This window comes from Rhinatrema bivittatum, chromosome 1 (genome assembly GCF_901001135.1).
Source record: "Rhinatrema bivittatum chromosome 1, aRhiBiv1.1, whole genome shotgun sequence".
Taxonomy (NCBI): domain Eukaryota; kingdom Metazoa; phylum Chordata; class Amphibia; order Gymnophiona; family Rhinatrematidae; genus Rhinatrema; species Rhinatrema bivittatum.
In genome coordinates, this window is record NC_042615.1 from 545578398 (window position 1) to 545601212 (window position 22815).

The window sequence follows — 22815 nt, forward strand, 5'->3', positions numbered from 1 at the left end:
CCTGGCATTGCCCACTCATTCCCCTAATGCACCCAGATCTTTTTCCTGATTAGTGTTAGGCAAGTATTTCTCCAATCAAAGTAAACTAAACCTGCTTTTTCTTGTGGCTCAAAATCCATTACTCTGCACTTGTCCATATTATAAACATGATTTACGAAGGTATTTTTCTCCATTCTGTGTCTATGAGAATAAAAAGCTTGGTAAATAAGGCCTTAAATTCCATCTAGCCATTGTTTGCACATTTGCTTGAAGTATCCAAGTCCTTCTATAAAATCAAAGATTGCTGCTATGTAATTACAGTTTGACAAGAGTCTGATGTCATCTGTAAAAATGGCAATATTGCTCTTTATTCCTTCCTCTAGATCATTGATTAATCATATTAACCACAGTGGTCCTAGTAGAGATCCTTGTGCACTTGTCATGTCTCACCTTATTCCACTTCGAATATGTGCCATTAATTCTGTGATCCTTCATAACTGCTCCTTCAGCCAATTTCTAACCCACTTGCTAAGGTTATCCTTCTACTCCTTTCTTCATTTGGAAATCAGCATTTTATGTGATAATGTATCAAAAGCTCCAGCAAAATCCAGATAAACTATATCAATCATATCAAGTTTGTGACTAACATTCTTGAATAAATCTATCAGATTGGTCTGGCAGGATCTATTGCTATCTGAACCCATGCCAATTCCTTGTTAATCATTCCCCTCCCCTGCAAGTATGCAATCATCTCTACTTTCATGACAGCTGCCAAGCTTTTCCCCCTGGAATTGACATAAGGAAACAAAAATTGGAAAACCTGTTTTCTGTAAAATACTCAAAGTTTTAATGTACGCATAGCATTGGAATCTAAATACAAAGTTTGGTCCTGACATGCAGCATGTACTATTAAATAAAAAAATCACACATGATGATAGGAAATTAATGCCAAAGAAAGCAAGAATTATATCAAATGATATCTCCAATACTCCTCTTGATTCACATCAAGCCAATAATTATTCCAATTATTATATATTATATATATATATATGCATTACAAAAATACATTAAGAAATCAATTTAAATAATCTCTTAGATGACAATTGTTTATATAAAGATTATTCTCAACATATCAAACTTTTTTTGATCTGTAAAAATAATCTGAGGTACATAAATTTGTTCTTTTCCTGTAAAGCTTGGGCTACATGAGAAAAACAAACATTAGATGGTTATAAATACTGCATTATTTTGTCTAATTTTTGTTTAATATTTGGAACATTGTAAAAATGAAAGTCAGATATACTAGAAAATATCTTTCATACCTTTTTTGGTCATTAAAATACCAGATCAAAAATGTCTGTAAGATATTGTGACGCTGAAGTTTCCATTCCACATGTGCTACATGGAACAGCTCTGTACAGTATAAAAGGTTAAATGCCTGGTCCCATTACTTTGCTTAGACAACAATGTTTGAAATGGAAAGAGATGGAAAAGGGGGTCAGAAAAAGGATACCACTATTACAAAAAGTGTGAACAAAGGAAAAGATGGTCTTAATAATAGCTTATTGTGTATACAGAAGTTGGAACACTATCACCAAACTCAGTCTCCGAAATCCTTCCATGATAAACTGCACGACAGCTGCTGCAGAGTAATATGAATTATTTTAGGGCTGGCTTATTTCAGCTAGAATTTGCACCATGCATATCTATGTCATGGTGAAACTTGTTTGGAATCAAAACAGTGTATCTGTCATATAAATAAAGCTAATGGTTCTAATGTACTTCCTGGGAACTCATCCTAAACACAGTCATCTCTGCTATTCTCCCAAATGTTTTACTGTAATTCATGTTAAGAAATCTATAGATTCTTAACATATTAACTCATTTGTGTATCATTCACCCAACTTGTAAGAGCTAAACTGCTGGCTCCATTTGTACAATTCTTCATGTACAGATGGCAAATTCAAACAACTGGAAAACAAACAGGCAATCAAAGTCAAGTCCCGTGTCATGTTTGCCATTTTAGCATTGTTTCAAATAATTTCCGAGACTGGGCAAGTAAGCTTGACTTACTAGGTGATGCCACCATATCATTAATTGACAAAGTGAGCAGAACGCAAGCCTCTTCTCTAAAAAGAAAGGTCACCATTAAGAGGGCGATTTTATAACTGTATGGATTAGGGGTAAAGTCTGGGTGCACCTTTGACTCTGAACTTTCAAAGTGAATTTATGACATCAGGTCGCTTTGAATATTCTTGTGTAAGTGGGTTGCTATACATAAAAAATTTGCCTGCACAAAGATACAACCTGCTCTGTCAAGAGCATCACTCGTACAGGTGCATATGTTCCAAAATACCAATGTACGTGGCTAAGTGCCAGATTCCACTCCTGGGAACACCTCTTCCCAATGCATGTAAAACACACAATATCAAATTACATGCTGAGCCCTGGGCAATGTTATCACAGCCATTTTAGGTGCCTTAAACCATGTTTAAATTGCATGAATGTATTTGGAAATTCAGCCGTAAATGTCAAAACTGTTGAGAGACAAGTTTTACCCGAACAATAGGCCATGTAGGATAAGGGTCTCCGTTTAACATCTCTAGCCGTTTCTTTGACCAGATTATCTCAGCACAGACTCAGGGAAACCATTGGGAAGTGGGAAAGAAAAGAAAAATCCCAACAAAGATAATTCCCCCTGCTATCAAACACAGAGGCAGGGCAATTTTCAAAGGCATTTCTGTGGATAAAGCAGTGAATTAGGTACAAAAATGGTTCTTTGGAAACTTCCTACCCTGTGCCAATGTGAGGGTGCTTTCAGATGCAGGGAGGAGACCTTCTTGGGGAAGGAATAAGGGTGAGGTTAGTGCTTATGCATGCAGTTACATGCATGCACGTATGGGCTTCATTTACATGGAAAAAGTACCAGCATAAATAGCTGGCACAGGTCTGCGTGTGCACTTTTTTCCACCCCCATTTAAAAAAATGTTCCTTTGAAAACTGAAAGTCTGTGGGGAAAACAGTGCCTACAGACTTTTCGCTTCTGTATGCAGTTTGAAAACATGCTCTCTAAAGAACTATATGAGATTTGAATTTTATATATATATATATATATATATATATATATATATATATACGAAAATATAAATCACAAATTCTATTTACAGCATGTTCTGAGGCTCCGTTTCAAAGCCAAGTAGTGCAAAGTACTAGTAATGCCATGTGTCCTGGAGAAACTGAATTCTTTGTAGGCTGTGCTACATCTGACCACTCTCGGAATTATTCAAAGACGATGCTATGCCTTGTTCAGATGCTACCAGAATGAAGAAGAGATCTTGAAAACTCATGTACAGCATCATCTTAATTCCTAAGCTGGTCGAATAGGAGACCTCAAAAGTCTCATGTGTCCTAGAGTTACTTTGAAAAAAGTCTTATCCGAGTTTATTTTTCTTATAAAAATATTCAACCAAATCCTAATCTTACCTCAACACATACAAAACGGTATCCCATGCTCTCTTGGGATTATATACATATTTCTTTACTGCTGGGCTGATTCATTTTCAGCATATCAATAGTCATCCCATAGTTACTGTACAGTCACATTATGCATATGCTTTGCACATAGCTTGTAGCTTTAATAGTTTACCATATTGCCAATTTGTTTGTAAATTGACAAATGTTCAAATTCTATCCCTGTTCACTTGAAAAAATATCTGTACACCAGTATTTATTGCATATTTAAGTGAAAGAGCTAAAAAAAAGTCATTTTTTGGCATGCAAGTACGAGAAAATACTTGCGAGAATGGAATATATATATATATATGCTTATTACAGGCAACTGGTGAGTCAAAAAGTAGTTGGTGCATGGAGCTCAACTGTCATTGCCCTCACCCCTTCCCACCCTGGTACCATTCATCTCCCCCTCCCCTCTGTCATCTCCTATTATCCTTCTACCATTACCTGTCTGCACCTCTGGCCTCTCAATTTATTTTTGGTGTCTTGGTCACACGAGTTACCGCTGATGCTTATAAAGTACCATTGGTTCTGGGACTTCACCACTAGGTCAGAATAACTGAGATCATTAGAGAATGTTCACAAAGCAGCGACCTATGGAGCTCAGTAACCAGCAAGTGTTCCTACACTTTCTGAAAATGCAGAAATAGATGCTTAAAAGATTTATTTTAGAAGCATCTTTACATTTTGCTCCCTGAATGCAGTCTCTAGCCTGAAGGTAATAGTGACCAATGCAGGCAGAGGGCTTCTGATGAGCATGTGCTCAATAACCTTCTTAAAATATTTAGCAGTCTCTCTTTTATAATCTGGTGTCATATTCCAAAGGCTCCTGGTCGGCTCCCCCTTCTTCTGCTATTGCTTCATTGAAGTCTGAATTCATTTTTCCAGGTGTATAGTCATTTCTTTTCAAATCTGTAGAAAGGCAAGCCAAGAGGTTATATTAAAAGGACTGCTGAGGTTTAGAATTGTTAGTGGTGTTATGTGCTTTGTCTGACATGGAAATTGGTGATCACAGCCTAACATAATGATCATGATTTTTCTTGGCAAAGATACTGCAATGGTCTGCTGTTGCTTTTTGCCTGTAACTGTGCCCGGTCTTTCCAGGAAGTATCCTATCCCAGGTCCAGGCTGAGCAACTAAATTTGGGATCCTTACCTATGCAAAATGTTAAGTTACTGCAAATTGTGATAACTTTTTCACACTTTGAGATAATTGTGGTATTTCCTACATACCACCACTGGGAAGTGGGGGGGGGGGGGGGGGGAACCATGTTTACTATATGAGAGAGAGAGAGAGAGAGAGGTATTTATATTTCTATGGGAGGCCCACCTAGTAACTCGGGGTGAGGTTTAGGTATTAGTGTAGGGGTTAGGGGCCACTTTGACATTCAAAGTGAGACGTACGAACAGAACAGTGCTCTCTTGTGAAGATTTGATGACCCTTGGAGAGTCCATCAACCTAGCTTGATGGACTCTCTACCTGGGTAACATCAAGCTAGGTTGAGAGAACACTGCACAAATATCATCTTTGAGTGAGTTTCCTCATTCCAAGGGTCATCAAATCTTCACAAGAGAGCACTGTTCTGTTCGTACGTCTCACTTTGAATACTGGCATCAGATGGCCAGAGTGCAGGAAGTTGCTCCTGGACCCCTGCTGGACTTTTGGCAAGTCTTGTGGTGGTCAGGAGGGTCCCCCAAGAATTGCCAAAAGTCCCTGGTGGTCCAGCGGGGGTCCAGGAATGATCTCCTGCACTCGGGTCGTCGGCTGCTAGTAATAAAAATGACGCCGATAGCCTTTGCCCTTACTATGTCACAGGGGCTACCGGTATCATTGGTCAGCCCCTGTCACATGGTAGGAGCACAAGATGGCGCCAATGGCCATGTGACAGGGGCTGACCAATGGCACCGGTAGCCCCTGTGACATAGTAGATCAAAGGGTATTGGCGCCATTTTGAAACCGGCAGCCGAGGTGTGAGTGCAGGGGATGGCTCCCGGACCCCTTGCTGGACCACCAGGGAGTTTTGGTAAGTCTTGGGGGGGTCAGGAGGGTGAGGGATTGTAGTTAATTTAATTTTAGTGGGGAAATGAATAGGAATTAACGGATAAAATTATCGGGGGGCTCCCTTGCCGAATGCAACATATCTGCCCCCCGACGAATATGAATCCCGAATGCAACGTATGGCGTCCCTCTGCACATCCCTACTAATTTGAAGTTGAAATCCAGGAGCGCCCACACCCCATTCTTTTCTTGGAATTTTTCATTTGTGCACACAAAGGGAGGTACGCAAGTACTCGGGCAGCTTTTAAAATCTGCTCAGCGTGCGCCAGCCTGACACATTCGCATAACTCCCAGTTTTCGTGCATCAGGCTTTTAAAATTCATCTTAAATAGATCAGGGGGGTTTTAAGGGTCGGGTCTAACAGAGGAGAAGGGGGGCTTTTAACCTAGGGGGATTTGGAAGTCCTATCACTTACCCAGGCGAACTGGGAAAACTGGTAATGGCGTTGGCACGCGTGTCTATTAAAATCACCCCACTTATTCGATAGAAGCGGTATTTGCGCGCATAGGTGCACAATCACTTAAAATTGCGTGCACATGTGCGCGCGATCAGGCTATTTTACAACATACGTGCATGTTGGTCTGCCCCTAGGCGTGGGCCGATGAACATGTGCGCCTGTGCGCCTGTTTACAAGTTACCATCCCTGGGTGGAGGGGATTTGGGGCGAGGCTAGGACTTAAATACAAACTTTTGGTTTCTCAGAATTGTGTGTGCAAGTTTCCATGCAGAACTCATGCACTGCTAGAAGCAGCTATACCTTCCTGTGTGTAACTTGTGTGCGTACTAGGGGACTTAACCCCAGCATTTGCAAAATGATTTTATTCACGATATATTGCTTTGAAAATTAGCGGTAAAGCCTGCATGTAACAGGCACGGGCAGACTTTATCACTGTACATGGTGTTATATAAGCACCCTCTTACAGGTCGATCCAGTAAAGTTCAGTTGAAGATTTCTCGTCTGTAACGAGCTCGCTGCGCACAATTCGGACGCGTAAGGCAAACCAGCGATACAGTCTCCAATTTTGCGCATCCGTAGTGCTTCTTAAAACAGACGCGTAACCCTTCCCGCACCCGGCATGTAAATGAAGGAATTAGCTGTATAATGAAGGAATTAGCTATTCCCCTCCGATACCGTAACGCGCGCTCAGGTTCTCTCATTAGTAACGCACTGTTTTGCCGCGGCCGTAACGTGTTAGTTTACCGCCTCCCCCTAGTAGGAGTTAGGACTGTGAGTCTAGTAATAAATCCATCGACACCGCTTAAGATACTCAAAAACAATAAAACACAATTTAAAAAAAAAGCGATACAGAGATGATCGAGAAAATGTAATGATGTGGGACACATAAAACCTGTCATAAGAAAAAATAAAAAATTTTAAATACCTGTCGGAGGGCCGCGTGGGTCCAGGCGGCGGGAGCCGGGTGGTCGCGTGTTAAATCTAGGCCGCGGGCGGGTGGGTGCCTGTTCCGGGCGGCGGCGGCAGCGGCGGCGGGGGGACACGCGTTAGTTCGAGACGGCCGGCGGGCGGTCGCGTGTTAAATCTAGGCCGGGTCCGCACAGGCGCGCATTCACTGCCGGTGGGGGCTGCCTCTCCCGGCAGCCCCCACCGGCAGTGAATGAATGAATGCGCGCCTGTGCGACCCCTGCGATTGGGCGCTCAAGGCGTGACGTCAAGGCATGTGACTGCCTTGAGCGCCGAATCGCAGGGGTCGCACAGGCGCGCATTCATTCACTGCCGGTGGGGGCTGCCGGGAGAGGCAGCCCCCACCGGCAGTGAATGAATTCATTCATCCAGGCGGAGGAGCCGGCTGCTTTCGCCACCGGCTCCTCCGCCTGGATGAATGAATGCGCGCCTGTGCGACCCCTGCGATTCGGCGCTCAAGGCGTGACGTCACGGCATGTGACTGCCTTGAGCGCCGAATCGCAGGGGTCGCACAGGCGCGCATTCATTCACTGCCGGTGGGGGCTGCCGGGAGAGGCAGCCCCCACTGGCAGTGAATGAATTCATTCATCCAGGCGGAGGAGCCGGCTGCTTTCGCCACCGGCTCCTCCGCCTGGATGAATGAATTCATTCACTGCCGGGAGAGGCAGCCCCCACCGGCAGTGAATGCGCGCCTGTGCGGACCCGGCCTAGATTTAACACGCGACCACCCGCCAGCCGTCTCGAACTAACGCGTGTCCCCCCGCCGCCGCTGCCACCGCCCGGAACAGGCGCCCACCCGCCCGCGGCCTAGATTTAACACGCGACCACCCGGCTCCCGCCGCCGCCGGGACCCACGCGGCCGTCTGAAACTAACGCGCGTCCACCCCCCGCCACCCGGAACAGGCGCCCACCCGCCCGCGGCCTAGATTTAACACGCGACCACCGGCCCCCCGGATCCCGCCGGCCGCCTGGACCCACGCGGCCCTCCGACAGGTATTTAAAAATTTTGATTTTTACACTTCCTGGTACCTGTCATTTCAAATGTCATTTGAAATGACAGGTACCAGCGCACCCTGGTTACTGTATAGGCGCTGTATTAAGCGCCTATACAGTAAATGGGTTACGCGGCCATAACCCTTCCCTACCGCTTTAAAGCCGCGGCATGCATTTGCATGCGATTAGAGGAGAGTATCGGGGAGTTAGTGAAGAGAACTGTGCGTGCGGGGAGGAAGGGTGCGCCTGACACTACCGCACTGTTTCTACCGCGGCCTTACTGGATCGACCTGTTAGAGGGCAATTCTGAAACTCTGCAGGCAGCTCGCAGTGCCACCTTTCCAGAGGTAGGGGTTTTTCTGTGTGTGTCCAGAGAGTTAATGCTCTTATTTATTTATTTAGCATTTTTATATACCAATATTCATGTAAAAAAATTACACATCACTTCGGTTTACATTAGAACGTGAACTGGCATGTAAGAATGCATTACATCACAACAAGGGATACATTAACTGGGATAACCGGGCGAATAAATGAAGGGCCCTTCCCGAAAGCCGGAGGATAAAGAGATGAACAAAGTGTCTGTACCTAGGGTACCTAAAACTGAAAAGAGTCTTGTATCTAGGGAACCTAAAAAAACTGAAAGTGTCTTGTACATAGGGTAACTAACATGGACTAATCTTCTGAAAAGTGGAGGAGAACTGCGAGCATGACATTTAGTGGAGGAGGTCTAAAGCCAAATGGATCAAGTGAATTAAGGGAAAGCTTGCTCGAACAGCCAGGTTTTGAGTCTTTTTTTGAAGGTAATCGGGCATTGTTCACGCCGAAGATCTGGTGGGAGAGCGTTCCATTGCTGCGGGCCAGCTGTGGAAAGAGCTCGTTTCCTTAATGTGCTTTTTGCGGGGGGGGGGGGGGGGGGAGAGGGGCAAAGAGAGTGTCTCTGTAGGCAGATCTCACCGGTTTGGAGGGTTAGTGTGGACAAAGTGGGATATTAAGGACCAGAGGAGCAATATTGTGAATGGCTTTGTGTAGGACCATAAGGCCTTTGTACATAATTCTGAACTTGATTGGGAGCCAATGCAAGTTCCGCAGGATGGGTGTGATATGATCTCTTATGATATGGTAGGTTTGCTCAATGGTTTCCAAGTGTAGCTTTTGTATTACATCAGTGTCTAGCAGGTGATAACAGAAATGAATATTTTTTTTGGTATGCAAGTAATAAGGGGAATTATCCTAGCTCTGCACCCATTGTGGGGGATGTTTCTCTGCACATGCAGTGTCTGTTGACAGAACTGAAGGTGCAGGGTTTCTGTTAGAGCTCTGTCCCATTCTGTAAACTTCTGGGAAAATGATTGCTCCCCGCCTTTTTGCTATCAAATCATTTTGACAGTAGTTTTCCTGGAAGACTGGCCAAGAGTTTTCCTAACTGCATTTAGGGCTCTTAAGAGTATTTTCTGAAAATGTTTTATACCCAATTTAAAACTCCCAGATGCACATGGGCAGGCCAAGATATGCATAGTCTAAGGTTTGCTCTGTATCTTGGTTTTTAGATAAAATTTGAATTTGCATGGAGATTTGTTGGCCTTTTTTGGGGGGTGGAATCCAGGCATGAGGTGAATGAATGTACTTCCATTTTAGATTTTTAAAATAATTGAGTTATGAAAACATATGAAAAATGCATTAATACTAGCTTCACCTGTAGGGCTCAAGGTTTGCAATAGTTCTCTAGTAAGCAAGAGATAAAATATTTCTCTGGGGTAGGAGGTAAAAAGCCCAGATCATCTACCTATAGCAAACATTTGACTTCCATGTCCTGGGGCTGGGAGTGCCTCCAACATTGTGGGGAGATCATTGACGTAGGTATTACATCCCTGTCTTACTTCTTCCTCCTGCCTGTCTGTTTGCATGTTGTTTATCTTTATTTTACAGCTAATGGATGAATACATAGATGTATTTATAATCTTAGGTTTTTCCCCAAATTACAGTTTGCAATAGTTTAAGAATGCGGCCAGAGCGCTAAACAAAATGAAATGCTTTTTTTTTTTTTTTTAATCGAAAATACAATATTCTCAATAAAATCAATATTCTCCCCGAGATGGTGTTTTGCTCACACCTTAATCAATCAGTGTCTGTAAAGTAATGATGTGGTCAATGGTCGGGTGCTTGGTGAGTGAACAAATAGACTTCTGTGCAGGTTTTATGCTGTTTTTAGAAACTGAAATACTGTTTGATTGAAGACATCAGAAAACAGTTTATTAATTTTCCTGTTAACACTGATTCTTACAATTACTTGGATTAGTGGTATCCTCATGTTCATAGACTGATACAACTAAGCACAAAGTAGAATCAGATTGAGCAATTTTACCAGTGCTCCCTGAACCTTTACACTGCTTGACTCTGAACGTTTCGTTGAGTAGTCTATCAGGTCGGCTTGCTTTTCTGAGAGGCATTCCTTGATTTCCTATAATCATTAAAGGGGAATCCTAGTGATGTTGGATAAGCTTTGATTACACTTTCCTACAGGTTTAGTTTCTCTTGGATGTGGTTTTGACCTTCGTGACATCTTTGCATTCAATCTGGTTATAGAAGTGCTGGAAGTGCTCCATCCAGATACTGACAATGTAGCCCTGTACTGAGCTGAAAGAAAATCTACCCAGAGAGGTTCCTCCCCCCTCCTTTTACTCTGCTATTGAGGATATGCATACTTCAGCATTTACATAGATTTAAGAGTCACTCTTCTCACTATTCAAACTACATATTCTCACTTGTGGTCTGGCCCCTCCTTCTAGTTATAATCTCATTTATTACTTTGTTGACCTCAGTCCCACACACTTGTCATTCACCTTAGATTAGGCAGGCAAAGTCCTGTCTCCATGCTTTCTCCCTTGCTACGCTCCCATCTCTGTTTAACAAGCTTCAATCTAAAATACAATATTCTCTTACTCTGTTTTGGTCTCAGCTAAAAACCCAGCTATTCCAGTTTGCCTTTCCAGATATCCAATTGCCTGGAATTTTATCCACTGCTTCTATCTGGTCTTGCTTGACTGAACATTTCGTTGAGTATTCTATCAGATCAGCTTGCTTTTCTGAGAGGCATTCCTTGATTTCCTATATCATTAAAGAGGAAATCTAATGGTGTTGGATAAGCTTTGATTACACTTTCCTACAGGTTTAGTATCTTTTGGATATGGTTTTGATCTTTGTGACATCTTTGCATTCGATCTGTTTATAGAGGTGCTGGAAGTGCCTAATATTACTTTGTTGCTATATTTGGGTAGGGCATACTGGGCAGAACACAGTACAGAACCTGAGATGATGATAATAATGTCTGCTGATGAAAGAAATGCATGCCAAGTCTCCTACCACATACCAGGAAGTTTGAGTTTCCTGCAGCAGGAGTTGCAATGGTGCTTTGCAATGAAGTTCTTTATTGCATCTTCTCCCAAGTTAGCTGGTCCAAATACCATCCCTCTAGATCTGAAAGAAATGGATATGAATAAAAAAAAAATCCTTGGAATCATCCCAGCTCTTGTGCTATTCTCAAAATATTTCACAGCATATCGAGAATCTCATTGTTTTCCAAAATTATCATTCTTAATTACTTTTGCAGTTGCAAAGATCCAATGTAAATAGTTAACTCTTTCCTTTATTTTTTACTGAATTCAGTTGCTAATAAAATTTGCAATAAAAAAATGTCTTTTATGCCCATTACTTCCAGAGATGGGGGGTAGTGGGTATTCATTCTGTGATACCACTGTTACAGATTTCTTTTAAATTAATTTTTTATTCTTTTTTTCCTTTCTCCCTTTTATTCTCTTCTGTTTTTCTTACTTTTCATCCTCTTTTTGCTTTCTCAGCCTTTGTCATATGTTATGAATCTTTTGCAGGCATTTTTTTATGTCCATGCTTGAGGCTCCATCTAATTAAAATCTCCAGTAAAATCAGCAGAGCCCCAGAATATTTTTCTCCTGTCTCTCAACCTCTCCATTCCACATACTAATCTGTTTTTTCCCTCCCACTGGAGCCCCTTTCTTTAACCTCCTTTCCTCCACTCCCCGGTCACTCTTCACTCCTCCCCCAGCATTTCTTTTCATCCTACTCTCATCCCTTCAGTTTATCCTGACCTCTCCCCTTCCAGGCTCTCCTCTCCTCAATCCCCTCCCTCCCAGTCCTAATTCATGCCATGCGACTTTTCCCTTCCAGAAAATCTGAGCTGTGCGGTATAGGCAGTACATGCAGGATGGTTGGTAGTATAGGGCAAGAACACTGTGGGTACTGCCCACATCGGGTCACACTGTGAGCAGACAGAGCAGGCAGAAGGAAAGGCTGAGGTGGATTCTGCTACAGTTACAGCAGCAGCAGCAGAATCACAACCAACTGGGGGTCCTGGCCATTGTTGTACTATTACTAGAGAGAGAGAGACTGTAGACAAAAGCAGTAAAAGAAAAACCAATTCCACTGGCTACTAAACATCAGCTTCAGAGCAAAGTTTGGAAGACCCAAAAAAGATCTTGCAATTTGCAAAATATTCTATTTTCAAAATAGATTTCTCTCATTGGATGCCTATGGCAATATTCCTTCCAAAGTAAGGGCCCGAAACCCCTTTCCAGAATGTTACAGCTTTTCTTTTGAAACCGTAAGACTGGAATACAAAATATATGCAAAAGGTCACCTTCCAGTTTGCTTCTGAACCACGACACCTACAATCTCCTTGAGAACACACACACAAATCTAGTCAGGCCTATGCATTTGAGGGGCAGATGACTATCTCTTTGCTGTTTCTGGCAAAAGAAAGAGTTTATGAAAGGAGAATGAACTCACTGCCTGTCTTCCGGTTTAATAACAGATGGGTCTGTAAGATTTTCTCCAACCCCTAAAAAGAAAAAAGAAGACACAGATCAACCAAATATGCTAAAAACTAAACCATCTCGTATTTCATGCAGACAAAAAACTGATGCCTGGAGTGCAGTTATGCTTAGGAAATATCATTCAGCTGTAAAATACTCCAAACAATCACCACATTAACTTAAAAAGTGCAGTCAGGAACAATTGTCACTAAAGCTAGGAATACAGCAATACAAATTAATGGGTAGATTTTCAAAGGGCCGCGCGTGCGCCCATAAACGCACGTATCTCTTCACGTGCAAAGATATGTTCTATTTTATAAAATACTCTACACGTGTGTATGCCTGCAGCTTTATGCGCGCTGAAAGAGAGAGAGAGAGAGACTCTTTATAAGGCTCAGCTTGACACTCAACATATGGAGCATTTTAAGGGGGCACTTTGATTCGGGTGAGTTTTTGGGAGGTGGATTGGGGACAGGGGAGCTATTACAGAAATATTCAAAGGTATTCATTGTAAGATTGACATCATTAAAGAATTTTAGACCTTTTAAGTGAAGAAAAGGAGTTGATTTATGCAATGCAGCTAGCAGAGACTGCAGTGTACAAATCAACTCCTTTTCATCACTTATAAGGTCTAAAATTCTTTAGTGATGTCAATCTTACAGAAATGTTCAAAGGTATTCATTGTAACACCCCCTCTAACCCAACCCACCTCCTGAAAACTCACCCCGAATCAAAGTGCCCCCTTACAATGCTCCATATATTGAGTGTCAAGCTGAGCCTTATAAAGAAGCTCTCTCTCCCTCCCCATCCCCTTCCTAATGAGAAGCTGTAGCAAAGTTACATGCGTAACATACACGTGCTGGCCCCGCCTCAGGAACACCCCTTTTCTGCCGCCTTTTTTCTGGGCCCATACATTAATGGACGCGCGCCCTTCCCGGCTATTTAGAATTCGCATCGCTTCCGGGCGGCCCACTTACGCGCGTATGTGGCCATTTTTGCGTGTACAAGGCTTTTAAAATCTACCTCTAAATGCAAAAAGTGCCAGCTATCTTGAAGCAGTTATCTAACAGGAAAACATACAGCTTTCTTCTCTTTGGGTATTATAACACCACCAAAACGTACACTGACGGTTAAAAATGCCGCAGCACTCAGCAAATACATACAAATTAATTCACAACTTACATTTTAGGGGTTTTGTGCAGTAAATAGCATTAAGTATTTTAACACCCAATAAAAGGCACCAACCATGTCCCTTAAGAGGTTAATTAGCACGTGTTAACAACTGCAGTGAAGCAAGCATTACATTACTTCTACTAAAAAGTCGCAATATTAACATAAGTGTGTAAAGCCCACATTTCTGTGTACTAGTGAGGATGGATATCATGGAAAGTAATAACCAAGTTACGTAGTCAGCTGCTATTTATTAGGCTGCAATAGGCACTGAAAGGTGCCTCGCTGCACCAGCCTCAGATAGGTGTTTCAGCCTGATTCCCATGCAATACAAGCTTGACTGAGAGCAGGGAGATCCCTTTTGCTACTGGGCAGCCTTAGATCTGTAATGTTTGCTTCTGCACATGTAAACAGGAAGACAGTGAAAGAAGGAGGATGTGTACAATACCCACAATACCAGGAGCTGCAGAGGAAGAGCAGGTGGAGATCTTATAGAGCTGGGATTTTTAGGAAAAGAAGCACATTACTAGTATTACTATATCTTTCAAAACAGGAAGTTCTGTTGTAGCCCCTGCTCTAAATTTGATGACCACTATATACTGTAACCCCTACTGCTTAACCTTTACCATTATTCTGTATGGGTTTATGGTTTTGCATAATTTTATATTCCTTTATTTTTGTTTAAATGTGAACATTTTATTTAAAAATACATTATCATTCATAAACAAGAAATCTCATATTTCCAACGAAACCATATGTGAAAAGAGAAGATTCAAACAAAAATACATACTAAATAGTAAAAAACACAATAAAAAAACAAAACAAATTGCAACTTCTAGTCCCAGTATAAACAATAATAAAACATCAAGGATAGTCAGCACCATGAATATCCCATAGAATCCAAGGGAAGTCTGAGGATTTATTTAAGAACTTATATGCCACGAATCCAAGGGTCTAGGCAGCTCACAAAAGCGCACATACATAATTTTAAGAACATCAAATACAATAAAAATAAGTATCAAATGAGGGCAAAATTTAAAAACAAACAACATCAGTAAAAACGATCAGTAACATTTTAAAAAACCTTTTTAAAAACAAAATGTATAATCATGTATCAAATGCTTCCTTAAATAATTGTGCCTTGAGGTGTTTTCTAAATGTTTTGTTGTTTGTTTCCTTGCGAATTGGAAATGGGAGAAGGGGAGGGGACCCCAGCGCTTGTGCGCATAAATACTTATGCGCACATTTCATGATAAAGTCCCAGAATGCCCATGTCATGCTCTTGCCCCTCCCAGACCATGCCCAGTCCCGCTCCTTTTTGGGCTCCCTCATTTGTGCACGCACCGGGAGATATGTGCATACACGGATGGCTTTTAAAATCTTCCCGGCGTGCACCGGCCAGACATACTCGCGTGTCTCCCAGTTTTGGTGCGCGCTGGGCTTTTAAAATTCACTTCCAATTCATCAATATGACTTTTTTCCCCACCGCAGGAGAAACCATCTTCACCGTATGATGCAAATGGACAATATGACCTCCCACGCCAACACCCAACAACGACAAAGCTTTCTTCAGGTGTGGTCGGTATACATCCAGGCGTTGCCTCATCGGGCCCGGAGTCTCATTCTTAACTGCTGAGGGCTCTGAATGTGGTTTGCTGTTTAGCGGACTTCACCAGTACGGAATCTAATGTACTTAACAATACTATGTACAATAGTGGGTGGGTTTGGGAGGGGGGAGGAGACAGGGTGGGAGCGGGAAGGGTTAAGGGAAAAGGCCCTCTCAAGGGGATTACTTGAAATGTGAAGTTGCAGTTATGCTGTTATGTTATGTGCTTTAATAATAAAAATTGTTTAATACAAAAAAAAAATTCACTTAACAGAATGGGAAAACCTTTTAGTTTACAGGCCCCTTAGTGCTGCATGATGTCCAGAGAATGCACTTTGCAGGAGAATAGCCAGGAGACTAACAAGATTTTGTAAGGAATTTGTAATTACTAATGCACTTTTTTCCCCTACTGCAGGTGACACTGCATTAGAAACCAAACAAGCACAAAACCATATAAGCAACATCTCCACACCAAACACGTATAAACACCATTGAAACAGACAGAAGACAAAAGACAGCTTGTTCAGAATTGAACTCTCTCTTTCTGTGTATTGTTTTGTTGATCTGTTCCAACATTGTTTAAGTGTGTTTGATATGAAGGGGTACACAAATCTCCCCATCTCCAAATGCCTATTACAGTCTGTCTCACTTGCTCTACCAACAGCATTACCAGTGTTTCATTTTAAATGGATTGATTTTAAGGCCTGCTGATTACAATCCCACAGTACCTTTCATCATAACAAGACATGGCCTACTACTGAAATGTGAATGATCAATAAAATTTTAGCACACTTTCTTCCTATGTAAATTAACATATTTACACTCAATCTTGAATACAGAATTCCCATTAAAAATACAGGGGTTAATTTTCAAAAGGATTTATGCACTTAAACCTGGGTTTTATGCATATAAATGCACTTTGTGAGTGTTAAGTGAGCTTTTGAAAATTGCCATGATACATGCCATTGAATTATCAATAGGTTTTACAGGCGTCAAGTGCACTGTAAACTTGGAGCTTAGGTACCTCACATGCAGGAAAAAAGCTAAAACATGGCTTTTAGCCAAGCATCCCTAATAGAGACTTCCTGTCCAACAACCTAGTTACTAGAGTTATTCCTATTTCTACAGCAACAATATGATCTAATACTATTGTAATCTACTTTAAATTTATTGTAATCCACTTACACTTAGAGGCCATGCATGGTAAAAAGCAGAATATTAAATGACAATCAATAAATAAATAAATGGGCATCGGTACCATGGGATCTTCTTAGTGTTTGGGTAATTGCCAGGTTCTTGTGGCCTGGTTTGGCCTCTGTTGGAAACAGGATGCTGGGCTTGATGGACCCTTGGTCTGACCCAGCATGGCAATTTCTTATGTTCTTATGATATGTGCTATTTTTATGCATGTAAATCCTTTATAAAATTGCTCCCCCATTTCTTTTTTGCATGCTACCTTTGAATTTTACCTTCTGACATTTCAGGTATTATTTAGCACTTTTTAAAGGCCTATGGCGATGTTTACTAGAAAAATCGAATTTATGAGAAGAACTTACCATGACTAATTTTTACCTCTCTGTTATATATATTCTTTTATGTATATAGATCTATAATCACACTAAAATGCATGACAAAACTGCTCACAAGTACACAAGCTAAAAGGATATTGGGAGGGCCAGGCTTATGCTAGCCTGTTATGTTTCCAGTGCCAGGGGAATACTCATCCTAATGTCAAAGCATATAGTTTTGAAGTGTATCACAGGCCCTTCAGAAACCTTGGACAGAATATTTATAATTTGAGTTTTTTTCAAAAGCTTTTGAGCCTTATATGTAAGAATCCAGTCACCTTCCCAGACTCCTCGGCCGCGGATGTTCACCATGTGGCAGGGAGCCACCATTGGCACTGACCTAGTGAAGAGATGCTTAGGGCATGGGTGCACACAATTTGGCACTCATTGGCGGGAGAGTCATGAACCCATCCCGATGATGAAGTCACACAGTGAAGACTACTTAGCCTGCCTGGACTTGGATTTGTTGCCTCAGCAAGAAGGTATCCTGTTTCCTGCCCCTTCTGGTTCCAGTCTTCTGACTTGCTCAAATCCATCAGCCAGGTTCCTGCCTTCAGCTTCTACCTGTTTTTGTCTTCTCGGCCTTCAGCTTTGTTTCAGTCTTCAATCTTGTGCTTGACTGGCTTCAGCCTCAGCCTGGTCTTTGTAGAGACTTTTGGAGACAGTCATAGTCTGGCCCATGCCAAGAGTCACTCACTCGCTGTGGATGTGGGTCTCAGGACTCTACCTAGGAGGCTTCATACACAGTTCCTTACAGTTTGCTGAGGCTATGAGCTCGGTGAACATATCTCCGCAACTCAATGATGTGCCTCAACACTTCTCACTTTCTTCCGCTATTCATCAATGTCATCCTGTTAATAACGTTACTCCTCAATGTAAACTGTTAATAACCTCTCCATATATAATCAGTCTTGTACATTGTTCCTGTACATTGTTCCCTGTTCTTTGTTCTTGTACATTGTTCTTTAAGTCCATTTAACCTAGTTGTTGCTCCTTGTTCCTTGTTAAGGCCTCACCATTGTTTCATGGTGTTGCCATTTTAGTTCTATGTAAACCGATACAATGTGCAAATGGATATCGGTATATAAAAAATACTAAATAAATAAATAAACAGGCCATTGCTGCCTTGATCACCCAGATGCAGGACCAAAAAACAGAATTGATTGGTCTCCTGCACCAGTTCATGCAACAGGCCCAGCAGCAACTCGATCAAATAAAAGACTCATTACGGACCTTGTCACAGTGTTTAGATGTAATACAAGTCCAACGTCCAGCTTCAATCTCAGTTCCAGTTCTGGTGAACCCTGCATCGGCACCTATCCAGACCGGTGATCCTGAAGCATGCAGAGGATTCCTTAGTGTGTGCAAGATGAAATTTAAATTACAGCCGGCTCGTTTTTTCTCTGACTGTGTCAAAATCACGTATATACTCTCCCTGTTAGAAAGTCCAGTTCTTGTTTGCGCATCTCCCTTGTTGGAACAAGGTGATTTGCTTCTCAGAAATTTGGACAATTTTATTCAGCAATTCTGACTGATCTTTGATCAACCTGGGTTGTTTCACATCCACTGCTACAGAGCTCCTTCATATTCATTAGAGAAATCGTTCTGTTGATGAAAATGCAGTAGAATTCCATACCTTAGCTTCTGAACTCAGTTGGGGTGAAGATAGCCAAACCGCCATTTTTTGGCAGGGATTATCTGAGACAATAAAAGATGAGCTTACAGCCCGCGACCTTCTTCCATCCCTCAAAGCACTCAGTTCCTTGGCTATCCATATTGAACTGAGATTCCAGAAACAGGCTTGAGAAAAGAAGAACTCTCAGCAGACCTCGCTCATAGTTCCCAGACCTTCGAATCTCTTGCATTCCATCCTAGAACCAATTAAGGTAGCTGCCTTTGAAGAACCCATGAAATTGGGTAATGCCCAACTTTCACCTGATGAGAAACAAAGATGAAGACTGCAAAATATTTGTCTCTACTGTGCCGCACAAGATCATTTTGTCTGTCAGTGTCCCCTGAGACCGGAAAACTATACAAAGTCTCATTGGGAAGGCAGCCTTACGCCATCCTGCTTCCTTTCTGCTACTAACGATTCTGGTGTGTTTTCAGTTCAGACTGAAGCTTTAGTAGATTCTGGAGCCGGGGGCAATCTTATTCAAGAATCACAGTTACATCAATGTGGCTACCCTAATACCAGCTTAACCACCTGCCTGTATCATTTCATCCACCATGGAGAACTATCTGGTCTTGGGACTTCCTCACCCATCATGATGCAGATTGTGTCTCACCAAGAGAGCATTCAGTTCTATCTAAAGCATCCAGTTCTCTTGTACTTGGAATACCCTGGTTGAGTCTTCATCAATCATCTATTGACTGGAATTCCTTACAGACTGAGCAGTGGGATCCCTCCTGCCGAGAACATTGTATCATTTAATTTTTGTCTTCGGTCTCTTCATAAGAACATAAGAAATTGCCATGCTGGGTCAGACCAAGGATCCATCAAGCCCAGCATCCTGTTTCCAACAGAGGCCAAACCAGGCCACAAGAACCTGGCAATTACCCAAACATTAAGAAGATCCCATGCTACTGATGCAATTAATAGCAGTGGCTATTACCTAAGTAAACTTGATTAATAGCAGTTAATGGACGTCTCCTCCAAGAACTTATCCAAACCTTTTTTGAACCCAGTTACACTAACTGCACTAACCACATCCTCTGGCAACAAATTCCAGAGCTTAATTGTGCATTGAGTGAAAAAGAATTTTCTCCAATTAGTCTTAAATGTGCTACTTGCTAACTTCATGGAATGCCCCCTAGTCCTTCTATTATTTGAAAGTGTAAATAACCGATTCACATCTACTTGTTCAAGACCTCTCATGATCTTAAAGACCTCTATCATATCCCCCCTCAGCCATCTCTCCTTCAAGCTGAACAGCCCTAACCTCTTCAGTTTTCACTTCAAACCACCTCATTTGAAGTGCTGGTTTTGCCGCTTCAATGTTCATCCTATTCCTATGTGAATTCTGTTATCCTCCTGCCAAAGATCCTTTGTTCATTGATCAGGACCAGTCTCAGTCCTTGTCCAAGCTTTCAACTGTTTCTTCAGTTAAGTCTTCTGCTTTGAATAGTTTTTCAGTCTAACCTCAAAAGCAAAGAATCTCTGGAGCCAGAGTCTGGACCCCCGAACCCCCAGTTGGAAAAAAAGTACCTTTGTCTCTTCAGAAGCTGAAAAGAAGAGGATTGAAGAGGGGGTATTGTTAGAATCCATCCACCTTCCCAGCATCCTCAGTGGCGGACATTCACTGTGTGGCAGGGAGCCACCATTTGACACTATGATGCCTGTGATTCTAGGAGACGGTAAAGAGATCCCCAGGGTATGTGTGTGCTTCAGTGTGCACAATTTGGTGCATGTTGGCAGGAGAATCAGGTACCCACCCCAATTATGATGTCAGACGTTCGACTACCTAGCCTGCCTGGAGTTGTATTTGTTGCCTAAGCAAGAAGATCTCCTGGTTCCTGCTCCTTCTGGTTCCAATTTTCTGTCTTGCTCAAGCCCTTCAGCCTGGTTCCTGCCTTCTGCTTCAGCATGGTTCCATCTTCTCAGCCTTCAGCTTTGCTTCAGTCTTTGCTTGTGGTTTTGCTGCAGCCTTCAGCATCAGCCTTGCCACAAGCCATCAGTCTTATCCTTACTTGGCTTCAGCCACAGCCTGCTCTTTGTATAGATTTTTTGAGTCAGTCAGTCTGGTCCATGCCAAGACTTGCCGCCCACCACTGACGTGGGTCTCAGGACTCCACCTATGAGGCTATGTCACAGCCAGAAAGGCTCACGCATACATAGTCCCTTGCACCTTATTCACAAAAGACTTTTACATATACTAGCTTAATCTAGGCAGGCTTTAGCAGCAATGTTCACATGCTCATTCTTTCTGTGTATCCGCGGTGGCTCCCTGGGCTCCTTCCAGCTGGTACTCAAGTTCTTTGAAGCTAAGCCCTCAGAAAGGTCAGAGAGAGTTATCCCAGCAGATATGTAGCAAAGATAGATCTACCTGTTCTCATCTGAGGAGATCCAGCTGAAAATGACTGACCACTAAATATACTCTATATTCATAGGAACAGTTTTTTCTAACCTGGATGTTTTTTGGATATCAAGCCCAGTGATATCAAAGAAACAGAGAGGGGTTTTGATAAGGTCAAAAGCCTGTAGACAGTTTGAAGCTCACAAAGGTTTTGGAGACTTCTCAGGAGGAAACTAACTATGACCACTTGTTGGTGATATAAGCCTTGGAGCAGGCTAAAGAACTGACTCTGAAAACATTTCTGCTACAAAGATTGCTATCAACGTAGCTATATTAAATCTTGTTATATTGTTCATGCTGATATATTAGCTTATCTTTTGTGATGTTTTAATTTATTGTACTATATATTTTTATATTTGTTGTCCCTTGCTTAGGGTATTTTTTGCAAATAAGCAGGTTACAAATGTAACAAATAAATTAATAAATAATAATGTGCTTATAGAAAAAGACTTTATTAAGCAAGGCTGTTTTAACTTTTAGTCTCTGCCCAAATACTAAATAATTTGTGAATATTAATTGAACCAATAATCCTGCAGCTCTGTGAGAATAAATAGCAATTCTATATTAATGAATGCCGAACCAAGAGTTTTGAACCTTTATCTATTTTTTCCTTGACAAACAGAAAAAAAATCAATACAGTCCCTGACCTGAATCCCACCCTTACCCCAAAGATCATATTTAGAGAACATTAAGCTGGTATAGAAGCTAAGAAAAAAGCTGATATTTGTGGACCACATTGGTCCACAAATATCAGCTTAGAGTGACTAGAAAGTTAGCAGATATTGTGGAGGAAATATACAATTAATAAACAAAGATTATATCTTCCATCTATGAGATGATGATGATTTTAGAACGCCACAGTTGGAAAATATTAAACAAAGATGGCATAAGCATAAGATCAAATAAACAATATTCAGAAAGTGCAGTTGCATACCTGTAACAGGTGTTCTTCTAGGACAGCAGGATGTTAATCCTCACATGTGGGTGACATCATCCAATGGAGCCCACCATGGAAAACATTTGTTTTCCAGAAACTTTGACTGGCAGACTGAGCATTCCCAGCCTGCCGCTATCCGTGCGTCCACTCGAGGTCCCCCTTTAGTCTAGTAATATAGCAAAAATACGAGCGAGAAAAATTAAAATAATAAACTGAAGGTGAACCCAACGTCATTGGGAGGCGGGTGGGATTCCTGAGGACTAACATCCTGCTGTCCTAGGAGAACACTTGCTACAGGTAAGCAACTGTGCTTTCTCCTAGGACAAGCTGGATGGTAGTCCTCACATGCGGGTGATTACAGAGCTCTAGACTTCCCCATGTAATAGAGGGACCCACGGTAGCTGAACAAGGTGGCAACAGGCACATCACAACTGCGGCACTGTGGGAAAAACAGGGGCAGTCTGGCCCCACAGAGAGCATGATGAAAACAGTTGGGTTAAAAACTGGAATAGATTGCAGAGGACAGACTGGCCAAAAGCACTGTCCTAGTGACTATCCCTGTCAAGATAGTAGTGAGCCGTGAATGTGTGGAGAGAACTCCAGGTTGCAGCCCTGCAGATCTCGGCAACAGGGACTGCACGCAGA

The 22815-nt window shown here is 42.1% G+C and overlaps 1 protein-coding gene across 1 annotated transcript in view; it reads right to left on the reverse strand.

Annotated features, from left to right (window-relative positions):
* Positions 1–808: 808 nt before the first annotated feature.
* Positions 809–22815, reverse strand: part of TRPM6 (transient receptor potential cation channel subfamily M member 6) — a 187192-nt gene continuing 165185 nt past the window's right edge. The window contains exons 22-24 of the mRNA XM_029615982.1: positions 12788–12839; positions 11337–11443; positions 809–4404 (exon numbers count right to left, since the gene is read on the reverse strand). Coding sequence (XP_029471842.1) covers positions 4292–4404; positions 11337–11443; positions 12788–12839 — 272 coding nt within the window. The 3' untranslated portion in view covers positions 809–4291. The remainder of the gene's footprint in view (positions 4405–11336; positions 11444–12787; positions 12840–22815) is intronic.